At 32.7% G+C, this 13,291-nt stretch overlaps 1 protein-coding gene across 1 annotated transcript; it reads left to right on the top strand.

Moving 5' to 3' along the window:
• Window positions 1-6,400: 6,400 nt before the first annotated feature.
• LOC129290044 (pentatricopeptide repeat-containing protein At3g12770-like) lies at window positions 6,401-13,083 on the top strand. Its single transcript, XM_054926761.1, has 4 exons — window positions 6,401-6,582; window positions 6,635-7,836; window positions 8,083-8,181; window positions 12,083-13,083. Exons 1-2 carry the CDS (start codon window positions 6,401-6,403, stop codon window positions 7,827-7,829), a joined length of 1,377 nt encoding a protein of 458 aa, XP_054782736.1. The 3' UTR covers window positions 7,830-7,836; window positions 8,083-8,181; window positions 12,083-13,083.
• Window positions 13,084-13,291: the final 208 nt, after the last annotated feature.

Below are 13,291 nucleotides of genomic sequence, written 5' to 3'. Positions count from 1 at the left end.
GGAAGGGAACGAGAGACTCTGGATTTTGAAGAAGAGGAGGAGGAGTTACAATATTGGATCCTTGTCGGTAACGGTGACAGTGACAGTGAAAGTAATGGTTGTGGAAGGCGCACAGTAAGAAGGCACACCGTGCAAGTGGTGGTGGAGGTGATGGTGGTGACGGTGACGGCAGCAAAGCCGACGGAGATGATCGGATCCTTGTAAAGACATATGGATTGGGGAAGTACTGTCGTGTTGAATCTGGCAACTTGTTCAGCGGCAAGGCGGAGCAACGAAGGAAGGCAAAGGCAAGGCAAAGTGAAAAGGCAAAACAAAAAAAAAGAACGGACTGGACTCATGGACTGCACTAGGTATTTTTATTAAAAAAATATATTATTTATTTATTTATTTGTTTGTTTATTTTTGAAATGTACTCCCTCCTTTTTTTATTTATAAAAAAAAATTTATTTTTAATAAAATAAAAATTATATTTTTCAATAGAGATTTATTTCAAATTTTTTTAATTATTTTTCATAATTTTATTATTTATAATTATAAGAAAAAGTTGATGAAGGCTTTATTAACATAATTATAAAGGGTATTATAATTTAATTTTTTTCACATACTTAATAGAATTAATTAATTTTTTTTAAATTATGTGGTATAATTTTTTTTTATAAAATAGAAAACTGAGGGAGTATCAAATACAAATTCACCTCACACGCGTACATATGGCAATATATTTTCTTCTATTCTTACTTCCTGTACTTTTGCCTGCTCCATTAAAATAGGTAGCAAATTTTGTTAGAAACTGGAGCCTAAAGAAATGTAAGTGTAGAAAATCGCAAATATTACCAAGAGAGAATTCAATCCCCTTACGTACCTATTCTTTTGAAAAAAATAAATAAAATTTTTTTAAAATTATATAAATGATAGTTTAATTCTTAAAATATCATAATTTAAATAAGTTTTTAAAGACCTTTGTGTCAATAAATTTTAAAATAAAAAATTATTTTAACTTTACTGAAAATAACAAACTCCAATCACAATTTTTATTTAAGGAATCACAATTTTTATTTTTAAATTATAAGAGTTGAATAAAAAAATTACAACTTATCAAATCTAATTTCTGTTATTGAAAAATAAAGAGAAAAAATTAATCTTTTAATCCTTCAATTTTAACTCACTTGTAACTTAATCCCTCAACTATGACTCACTACGACTCAGTCTCTCAATTATAACTCACTGCTACTTAGTCCTCAACTTTTGATTCACCTATAACTCGATCCTTATTTTTTAATTTTTTTGAAAAAATTTCTTATCAAATAAGAGGGATAAAAAATACTCATATTATTTAAAATACCTTCCTCTTACTCATTGATGTGAGAATAAGCTAATATAAAAAAAATTAATAAAAGTTAATGGACTAATTTGTAAGTGATTCAAAAGTTGAGAGTCTGATTACAAATGACTTAAAAGTTGAGGACTAAAAAATTAATTTTTTCAAAAATAAATCTCAATCACAACTTTTGATCAAGAAATAACAACTTTTATTCTGTGAATTCCAAGAATGAATAAAAAATTATAATTTGTCAAATGTAATTTTACTATTGAAAAATAAGTTCTTGAGATAACAAACCACGTTCATAACTTTTATTTAAATAATCACAATTTTTATTCAAAGAGTCGCAAGAATTGAATGAGGAATCATAATTTGTCAATAAGGATAAAATAATCTTTTCAATTTAAAATTTAATGACAAGAAATTTCTAGAGATTTCAGTAAAATTATAGCATTTCGAATAATTAAATTATCATTTATATAATTTAAGGGATTTTATTATCATTTTTTTTATTCCTTTCCCATAGAGAAGAGTGCTTAGGGTAGCACACACTCAAAACCACCCACCCTTAACCACATAAGGTATGGAATCCACACATAATCTCCTCCTTTCAAGGAGATGAGATAGCATAGAATCAAGAGACTCTTGGCAATATTTTTTGTATAAAAAATTCTATAATTCATAATTTTTATTTTGTTTATAATATTTGTATAGAGGTTCACAATCTAATCCCACATGCACCTGTTTGTTATCATAGATGATGGATGGATTGGCAACAAGGCACATATAAGGTCACTTCAAACAGGTTGAATCTCTATTTTGGTTTAAGACCTTTTTGGATTGCTACAAATTTTTCCAAGTCAGAGGATGAAGAAGATAAATGTCGTTTCCCCTTGCACTGTCTCAATCGTTATTAATCCATTACGTTCTGGCATGTTGCATCAATATCATAAGCTAATTTTCCTTCAAGTATATTGCATTCCTTTGGGATTGCTTCTTATAGTTGCTCTGAATCTTTGCTTGTCATAGTCAATACTCATGGATTCTATGAGTGATTATTTGTTGGGTCTATAACTGTTTACTTCCTCTTATCACTGTTTTCCTTGTTTTATATTTTAGCGGTTTAGTTTGTAGGGTTTTATGTTCTATCATTTTATCTTAATCAAATATTGACTTTTAATTTGTTCAAAAAGAAAAAAAAAGGTATGCTATCACTTTTTTTTTTTGGGAACAGTCAAACCTTCTTTTAAAGCCAAGCATTCATAAAAAGGAAATTCACCCAAACTAACTTCAATTATTAATCTATCATACTTTTTTTTTCAAAAATTGTCAACATATTTTCAAGAAAGGTGAGAGATAATTGAAGTTACTTGAAGAATTTTTTCGTGTGAAAATAGGTTGAAGATTATTGAAGAATTTTGAAAAAATGTGAAAGATAATTGAAGCTACTTGAAGAAATTTTGCTTGAATATATGCTGAAGATTTTTGAAGATCAATGAAGATTCTTGAAGAAAATTGAAAACTCTTAAAAGTTATCGAAGATTTTGATAAAAACGTGAGAGGTATTAAAAATTATTTGGAAAACAAATTTCTTAAAGATATTGTCACATGAACTTTTAAAGTGTGAGTGGGTGGAATATAAAAAAATTCATATTCTATAAGCCTAAATCTATAAAATATCTAACATAATAATTGCTCAATCTCATCCTATAATCATCATTTGTATTAAACAACTATTAGTATTAACAAAATATTTAAACTTATTATAGAAATTTAAACAAAATCTCTCCTGTAAGTTAAACTACCTGAAATCTCTACAACCTGTCAAAAGAATATCCAAACAACATTTAAAGTTTTACTCCGATACAATAGATATATATATAATCTAGAACATTTTAAATAAGGATTCTACCTATAGGATTTGTGGAGCAATTCTAGAGAAAAAAACAAAACACTTAAATATTTACATTAATCCACAATGTAAATAGAGCAACAAAAAATACTTCTTGTCTTAAGGAATCCCACGAGGTCTACTGAAGAACAGATCTACTTCTACTATTTAAATACCAAAATTTTTTAATAAATAATGTTTCCAAATAATATTATAAATAAAAATAATAATCGTAAACATATATAATAGGAAACCAGAGATTAATTTAATTATCAATGGTATTAGAAAATTATCATACAATTTATCCTTGGTAACTGAGTAACAAAATAGAAAAAGAGAATAGAGAATCGTAATCATTAAGTTAGGGATATATTCTTTATATAAAACAAATCATAAAAATACAATTTTTACGAACGAGAAATACAATTTGAAAGATTTCTTTTTTGTTAGGATCTAAACAGAATGAATAATAGGCGTGGACATATAGTTTATGAGGGTAAGTAACATCTGGCGTGACTAGAAGTCACGAAAAACAGGGCAAGCATGAAGCTCATGAATAACAGGCGTTGATTATATCCACAAAATTCCATCCTCCCTTCCACGTGTGTTGGTCGACACATGGAGCTAGCACCTCTAATGTACTCTGCTAGTTAGGTGTGACATGACGCGTCAAGGGCTAACGAAACTGTCATTAACAAAGTGTTCTGTATTCAGTCCTATAAAACATTTATGTCATGTATGAAATCCAACAATCTTTATAGCTCAAAATTTTCCTTTAATTTGTGAAGTATAAATAACTTTTTCATCCACCATTTGTCCGGTCCATGCATACACAATATTTTTTTTAAGAAAGTAAAATACCATGGAAATACATACATAATTAAACTTGAATAATGAATATATATAGATAAATGATTGAATGAATGAGCCAAAAGAAATACTATCACTTCTTTTTATTATGGAACATTATTTACTTACTTGATATGTCACCCTGTTTCTAAAATTTCTTTCTTACAATTGCAATCAATTTTTTCTTCTTCTACTGATTCTACCAAACATAATTGAATTTTAATAGATTTTTACTAGATGAACAAATTCTCTCTGTCACCCAATATGTATAAATTTCTAAAGCAGTCCATTTAAACTTCTTAACCTTAAATCTTTTGCCCCAACAATTTTAATATCACAATTATACAATACAAATCAAACTTCTTATCAGAGATCAATTTAGGCTTAAGAAGAGAGTGATTCTATACCCACCTTCTTCCTCTTATAATAATCAAAATAGCTCTAGTGAAATTACCTAACAAAGTATAAACTTTAAAATTAAATTTCTAGCTTAATTAAATTCTATCCACTTCCTAATTCACGCATCACACATGAGTAGGAAGAAAAATCAAATTTTACAACTCATGCAACACACTCACACACACAAGTGGGCAGCAGCAGCACACTAAAAAAAAAATGAGGAGTAGAGATTTCAAGCATACCCACCCCAAGTCAAGGTAAGGGAAGATGGAGAAACAAGTGCTGAACCACCAAACAAGCATGAATCAATTGGCAAGGGAAGCCTTCAATGCTGCTACAGCGATCAAAGAAGGAAAAGAGCAAAGTGACAACAAGAAGCAAGGAAAAGAGAAACCACTAAAACAGATCCTTAACAGCATCAACGGATGAACCACTGCCACTGGTGACTAACAAAAGCGATTGGAAGAAGAAGAATAAAGTTGGGAAATAAAGATGATTTCTCTCGTGTTCTGTCTCTCTTTCAAACTGAAATTTTGAGAATGTGCAAGAAGGGAAAAGGATGAGAATTAATGCCTGCTGCCCACCGTGTGTTATTGATTTTTTTAATATTATATTCTTTCTTCTTTTCTTTTCTTTTTTATAATTTATAATGTTAGAACAAAAATAAAATAAGTTTTTTAACATCAACCATATTAAACTCTAAACCTGCTAATAGAGATCCAGAAATATTCTCACCAAATTACCATTCACTTTATTATAATTACCCCAAAAATATAAAATATTTAACTATTTTATCATAATTTTTTTATTAATTAATTAATTAAATTTATATCTACACACTTGGGTTGTTATATATATGTTGAAGACTTTTGAAAAAATATGTATGATAATTGAAGTACATTGAAGACTTTTGAAGAACTATTGAAAATTATTGCAGAAATTATTTGAATGAGAAAATAAGAGTGATGCATCAACCGGCCCCAAAAGAGAAAAAAGAAGATGCATCAAAAAATCATTAGGTCATTGGCATGGGTCCTATTCCATATTTAAAAATAAGAATGATATGTCATAACATAATTGTTTCCTTTGGTCCAATTTTATAGGTAGTGTAAAAAATTTTATTTTATTTTATTTAAATCATGTCAATAAATTTTAATTATAAATTTTTTATCCTATATTAAATTTTGAAGAACGAACATGTATTGTTAGAGTAAATACATTTAGGTAGTAAATTTAAAAATTTATTAAATTTTAAATAAAATTAATGAATTTTAAATTTTTTTAAATTTTGATAAAATATATTAAAAATAATTTATAAATAAAATTACTGGAGTAATTTGTTAGGAAGAGACCGATTTTACTTTTTTAATGTCAAATGATCAAAAGCATGTTTTAGATAAACTTAATTTGAAAAAATGTAATTAATGCTTCCCATATCTCAAGGAAATATCATGCTAATCGTTGCCTATGGCATTCCTTCACTCCTCTCTCTCTCTCTCTACATATATATGTGTGTGTGTATAATTATATATATATATCAAAAGCCCCTTGACCTGTGGCTGTGAGAGTCCATTTCCAGTTAGTGGAGAACTAGCCATTTGCTTCAATGCAGTTCAAACAGGCACCTTGGTTTCCCTTAATAATCCCCAAGGCCAAAACCAGATGAAATAGGGCTTGTGTGGTGAATCTCCTTCACCCACAAATATGGAAGCAAGGGCGGTGCATGCAGAGAATTGCATTTCTTTGATCAAGCAAAGTAGCAACATCCAATCCCTGAAATGTGTTCATGCTTGCATGCTCAGGTCCCACCTTTGCTTCAACCTCTTCTTCTCCACTAAACTTATCGCTCACTACTCTCTCTCGGCTCCATCTCACTCGCTTCCACCTTATTCTCTCTTGCTTCTCACTCTTCCTCGCCCGATGTCTTCCTCTGGAACGTCATGATACGTGGCTTCCTCGACAATTCCCTCCATCACCGTTCTTTGGAACTCTACACGCAAATGCGACAACTTCCCCACCTCCAACCAGACAATTTCACCTTCCCGTTTGTTCTGAAGGCCTGTGCTTATCTACGAGATTATCGGTTCGGTATTCGAGTTCATGCTGATGTGGTGCAATTTGGGTATGGTTCTGATGTGACCGTGGCTAACTCTTTGTTGACTTTGTATGGCAAGTGTGGCCGTCATGACATTGCACGCCGGTTGTTTTGATGATTTGCTCGACAAGAATGTTGTCTCTTGGAGTTCAATTATTGGCGCATACGCCCAGAATGGGTGCTACCGCCAAGGGCAATTCTTGTTTTCGCAGATGTTAGCCAATGGAATTGTGCCAAACAGAGCTTCCATCTTGAACGCTATGGCTTGTGTGCACACAGAAAAGGAAGCTGACCATGTTAGGAGGTTCGTGATGGACAATGAGCTTGACTTGGATAGATTAATACAGAATGCTACCATGAGAATGTATGCGAGATGCGGGAGGATGGATGTTGCTCGGGCATTATTTGATGGGATAATTGATAAGGATTTGGTATGCTGGACATCAATGATTGAATCTTATGCTGGGGCTAGTATGCCGTTGGAGGCCTTGGGGCTCTTTAGACAGATGATCTTGTTAAAAATCAATCCTGATTCAGTGACCCTTCTGGCTGTAGTTTGTGCTTGTTCACAGTTGGCATGTTTCCAGCAAGCACGTTTCATTCACGGTTTTGTAATTCGGAACTGTTTCCAAAATCAAGTATCTCTTGAAACTTCTGTAGTCGATCTCTACGTGAAATGTGGAAATCTGGCATACGCCAGAAGAGTTTTTGACCAAATGCAGGAGAAAAATGAGATCTCATGCAGCACCATGATTTCAGGTTATGGGATACACGGCCACGCTAGAGAAGCTTTGGACTTATTTGATCAGATGAAGGCGTTGCGACAACCAGACCTTATTACGTTTGTGTCTGTTTTGTCAGCATGCAGTCATGGTGGATTGATACAGGAAGGATGGGAGTGCTTCAATTCCATGAGTAGAGATTTTGGAATAAGACCAGTTTCTGAACATTATGCATGCGTGGTTGATCTCTTGGGTCGTGCTGGGCGACTTTGTGAAGCCCATGACTTTATTCAGAAGATGCCAATAAAGCCAGGTGCAGCTGTATGGGGAGCACTGTTGGGTGCCTCTAGAATTCATTCAAATGTAGAAATGGCTGAGCTTGCTGCAAAATATCTTTTAGAGTTGGACTCCAATAACGCCGGTCGATATGTTCTTTTATCCAATATTTACGCTTCTTGTGGTAAAAGAATAGAAGCGGATATGGTTAGAGCTCAAATGAAACAGAGAAGGGTGAGGAAAATTGCCGGGCAAACTACTATACATCGAGGCTAAGATCAAGGTAAACACATTTGTTTTTGGGGATAGGTCACTTCCTAAAGCTGATTTAATATATGCTACATCGAAGAATATAATGGGCTGATTTTTCTTTACTACATGACGGGGACAAAGAGATGAAGTAAAACATGTTATATGCATACAGTGAAAATATACAGAACACATTTCCCATACGCATTAATCCAGGCAACGTTTCAAAATTGTTGCCTCGAGTTTCACCTAATAACTATTGTCTATTTCCATGATATAGGCAACAGATTTCGCAGTGTGGATATGGTAAACCCAATTGAAAAAGAAAAGGGTATTACACTTGAAGAATTTAGGATCACAAAGATGCACATAGCTAACGGTAAGCTCTCATTTTCTGTCTTTCCTTGTCTTCCTTTAATGGCCCATGGCCATGTGTATTATGATTCTCTTTTGTTCTGTCAGCATTTCAGTTTTTCTTTGAATTTTTTATTTTCCACTATTGTTATTTTACTTGCTATGTGGTGATCGATTCTGACTTCACTGTTTCGTTATTTGTTTTCCTTGCTGTCGCCTTAGCTTCGTGTGCAATGGTTTGCTTTCTACGTGTGATGGAAACTTTTGTACTGATCACTATTCCCCAAATTCATGTAACTCTTTTACTGATCTCTTTGCTTATTCTAGTGTTTGGGAATTTGAAAGAAATTTCTGGAGTCTAATATGGTAAAGCCTATGTATGGTGTCTTTGATATGCCCACAATTCAGAACCTCACACTAAAAAAATTAGGATTCAAGTTACTAGGTTTTTATTTGAAGATTTTGAACTCCTCTATCTCTACAGCCTAAGAGTAAAAATATAGCATGAGAAGGAAGTAGTATGAGTTTCATAACGCTATTTTATTTGCTAGCAATGTGTAGTGAATATATTTCCACAACAGGCATTGCTTGATCCATCAATGTTTACTTCTAATGAGTTTCTGCATCTTTTTCTTCTCTGCGAAGATGTTTTAAAATTGGCTCAAAATGTTAAAGTTAGGCAGAAGTGTGAACTGAATTACCTAATCTGTACTTAATTTTTTTTTATTCACTTAAGATGTCACTGTTTGCCTAATAATCTCCATTATTACGCAAAAACATAATCTCATTGCAGAATAGTCCAAACATTTTTTTTATCTTATTTCACTTCATGTAAAAGATTATGAGTGTTGGATTTTTTTCCAGCTCTTAATTCTTGTGTTTGTTACTGATGACTCCAAATATTTTATATGTGTTAGGGAATATTGGAATCAATTTGGGGTATCTAATTAATTTTGAGGGAAATTAAATCATTATTTTAAAAAATAAAAGAAAAATGCTTTTGAAAATAAGAAAGGAGACTTGATAGGATTTTATTGAGATGAATTGGTTGCTTGAGCTAAATTTGCATGAATGTTGTTATGTTGTGTGTAGGATGATCCAAATTAGAAGTCAAAAACTCTTTAAGTAAGTAAAGATCGAAGGCAAAGCAAAGTTAAAATTTACACCACATCTCTGCCTTATGCCACAGCATGAATTCAGTCATAATGGTAGAAAAACCTGTGAGCAAGTATGCCACGGCATCTTTGTAGATGCTAGAGTGTAATACCCAATGACAGGCAACAGAATGGTCTTACATCATAGCGTGACACAATTATGCCATGGCGTGTTCGTCAGTTGGTGAAACGCTCAGCTTTGAAGAAAACTAATATTTCTAGGGTTCTGAAGGGGGGAGCTCAACATTCTGGACTTCCAGCAGCTACTGTATGTGGGGAATGAAGGGAGAACACCAAGGACGAGTTGGAGAAGCATGGGTTTCATGGGAGATTAGTGGTTTTCGTCCAAAATCACTTTAATTAAGCTTTTCTTCTCCTTTTTCTCTTCATTTTGATGTATAGTTCACTGATTTGCCATGTTCAAAGCTATATGTGGCTGATTTCTTCTTAAACCTAAAGGAATTATGAATCTGATGATGGATTAGGCTTGTTTTTATCGATTAATTATGCTTAATGTTGATTTTAGTTGCTCAATCTTGTGTTTGAATGTCTATTTGATGTTTGGCTCCCATTAAATATGATTTTGAGTGTTGGGATTTTTCCTTGACAAAAAGGAATCTCATTTGAACTATTAGATTGAGTAATATGGAATTAGATTATCATTTACCTTACATGCTTGAATTTGTGCAACTTTGTCACTTCATTGCCAAGACCGTTTGTATTTCTGATCCATTAGAGCTTTGCCAATGTCTTCACTGCTTTATGAATGTTATCTTGGAATTCACCAATATGATAAACCTCTATGTGAATCAAGCTTGTTACTGTTGTAGTATTGGTTCAAGACTTGAGTAATCTCTTTTTTAGGCATAGAAGGTAACTGGTTGTTTTGATCTAATCTCTTTCTGTTTTATCTCATGAGTTCATTCAAAAAAAAAAAAAAAAAAGAATATGTTAAAGTTAAACACAGAAACATGTGATGTGGATTAGCTGCCTATTGTCAATGGTCATACAAAGATAAGATTTCAGAAGTAATCAGTAGTTCCCTTTTTTCCTTGTCTGGATTGATGTGACCTTGCATCAACCAAACATGCAGCAAAGCTACACTCTTCATCTGGTTCAATAAGATTAACGTATACAAGTTGTTTATGCTGTTCTATTACAAACTATAGCTCATTTATTTATATTCCCGTGTCTTTTAAGCTGTTGTAGTTCCAGCTTTCAAATCGAGTGCCTCCTGGGGGGGTTTGACAGTTGTTATAAATATAATGGTGGCAATTCAGTATATAATTTAGACCCTGTTAACCTGGAAAGAAATGACTGTCTTTCTTTGCTTTTGAGTCATTTTATTTGTGGTGAAGGGAAAAACTCAATTCATAAATAAATTCGTGCTAAAGGTTGCTTTCAGCATGGGGTTTGGAGTAAATTTAGGACTTGATATATTTCACTATCTTAGATCAATTTTAATGAAATGAATGATATTGTTAGGAAGTCCATTGCTTGATCACAACATTGTATCTCGTATTGTTTGTTTATTGGTTTTTGTATTCATTGATCTCAGAATTTGAAATGTGCATAACATCATTAAATACTGTTCTTCTGATGTTAAAATTTTTTTAGCAGCATCATTTTTATTCATTCCATTGATTAGGAGATAGAAGAATGCTTTGCACTCCATAATGTCCATTCTTTGATACAGAGATTCATGCTTGACTGTAGGAGAGAATGAAAAGGAAATGGAATACTAATCTAGTAGAAAAGCAAATAGAATACTAACGTAATCAAATCCTAATATACTAGGGATAAGAGAAAACTGTGAAACCAAAAGATTAAACAAATATTTAATAGTCAAAGACACAAATCAATACCACAACTAGTGAGATTGATCCCAACCTTCAATCTATATTTCCATGAGTCATTCTGTTCATTTATGTTTGTCCGTTGAAGAGAGGTTGGAGGAAAGTAAGAATGATTTATGAGGAAAGATGCATTGAAAGAGAGAAATAATTATTTGGAGGAAGGACAACAATGGGTTCACAAGTATGTACTGGCTGGGGAGATGGACCGCAACTGATGGTGAGGTGGAAGGTGATTAAATTCACTGTAACTATTGTACTGGCTAGGGAGAAGGGTAGAATATTTTTTGCATGGGTTAAGGGACGTCAGAGTCAAGCAAATTTATCATAGAGTTAAAGGGCTATTTTATCTTTAAACAATAAATTATAGAGCGTTTGAGATCCTAAATTCATTTTTAATACAACGTTTTTCTTCAACTTTTAAAAACAATGCAATGCTGCCCTTATCATTAGTAAAAATTATCTTTAACTGTTAGTTAATTAGAAAATTATAAAAAAAAAAGACATCAAAAATTACAGAAAATAACTCCAAAAAAATTACAGAAAAGGACCTGAAAAATTATAAAAAATGACCAAGAAATTTTTTAATATTCTTTTTTGTAATTTTTGAAGTCCTTTTTCATAATTTTTTGGTTAACTAATAATCAAAGTTAACATTTATTAAAGATCGGGGCAATATTGCACCATTTTCAATAGTTAAAGGGTCACATTGCATCAAAAACGAGTTTAGGATCAATTTATGCAGGACAGTCCTCCGATCTCTCAAGTTCCAGAGGAACTTTCTTTGTTTCTGCATTATTTTCTTTCATCTGAGCACTGAATTGATGTATTACTCTCCTCTATACCACTGTTAGGGAAGACATCATTACACATGCATGAATAATACCATTGATTAAGGTTTCATCATTTTTGGTATCAGAGCACCAATTTCTTGGGGCATGGTCGGAACCATCAATCGAGTTGAAGCATTGGAGAGATGAAGGATGAGTTAACTTCAGTCAAGACAACAATACTTGAGCTTTGAGGCCATCTGGGAGAGCTTTGAAAGGCCATCACTTCAGGATATAGAGGGAAGTTGTTGGCCGAATCTCAATAAATTCCATTGACGAGCTCAAAAGACATGACTCATCTTGTGCAGGTGACACAAAATGTAACTGAGAAGATGGGTAGATACAGACACTTGGAGCTACCCATATTCCTTGGTGACGACCAATAGGGTGGTTATTTATATATTTCTTGCCATTTTAGTAAACATATCTATCTTTCTTTAGTTTCCAACTTTGTCATCACATTCCTTTTTCTTGAACTTATGTTTCCTAATCGGTTCCAAAATTCTACATTTAAATTGATTTTCTGTCAAAAAATTTGAATATCTCTGTGCCTTGTCTAGCTTTTTGGGTTGCTCTACTTGGATATTTTCATTCAGGCCCAAGGATAGTATAATTTCCTAGCTGCATGTGTGCTTTCAGAAAGAGCATGGCTGAGTATGATCCACTTCTGGTGGCTCCAACCTGCTTGTGACCTGGCATCAAAAGGAGAAGAAAGCACAGTGCAGGCTACGTTGCTTGTATTTTGCATTAAAAATTATGCGAGCACTTGCTTTATAGATCTTCTCTCTCTATGTATTCATAGTCAACATTGTATACTTGTTTGTATATTATTCTGTGGTTACTGTAGTTTTGATGTTTTCAACAAGAGATCAGTAGGAGCGACAGGGAAGACACATGAAAATTGAGGCTTTCATCTTTGGTGTAAAACCTCATGAATTTTGATTTGTTTAAAACATGTGTATTGCCAGGCATTAGAACCTTTTTTGGCATACTTTTGATTAAAAGTAGTCATTGAGCATTAAGTTATTTTTGTACACTTTTCATGGATATTCTGAATAGTTTGTGTCTTTAGAACTTGGAACCGAGACCTAGTGCCTTTGCGTTGTTGAAATTATTGCATTATGGGCATAGGTGGAAGGAATATTGTTTGCATGATTATTTTTTCCCCAAGGGATTTTCACAGCTAGCAACCATAAGATTAATTCCTCGAGAAATAAACATCATTTAAGAGGTTATCATCTCTCAAACATTACTCTCCATGCATATTTTTAGAAATGAAACTCTAAAATGACGCTTAA

This window comes from Prosopis cineraria, unplaced genomic scaffold (assembly GCF_029017545.1).
Source record: "Prosopis cineraria cultivar Desert tree isolate PC_DT_omini unplaced genomic scaffold, ASM2901754v1 PC13, whole genome shotgun sequence".
Lineage (NCBI taxonomy): Eukaryota > Viridiplantae > Streptophyta > Magnoliopsida > Fabales > Fabaceae > Prosopis > Prosopis cineraria.
The sequence above is the reverse complement of the archived record's forward strand: the minus strand, read 5'-3'. Positions and strand labels throughout refer to the sequence as shown.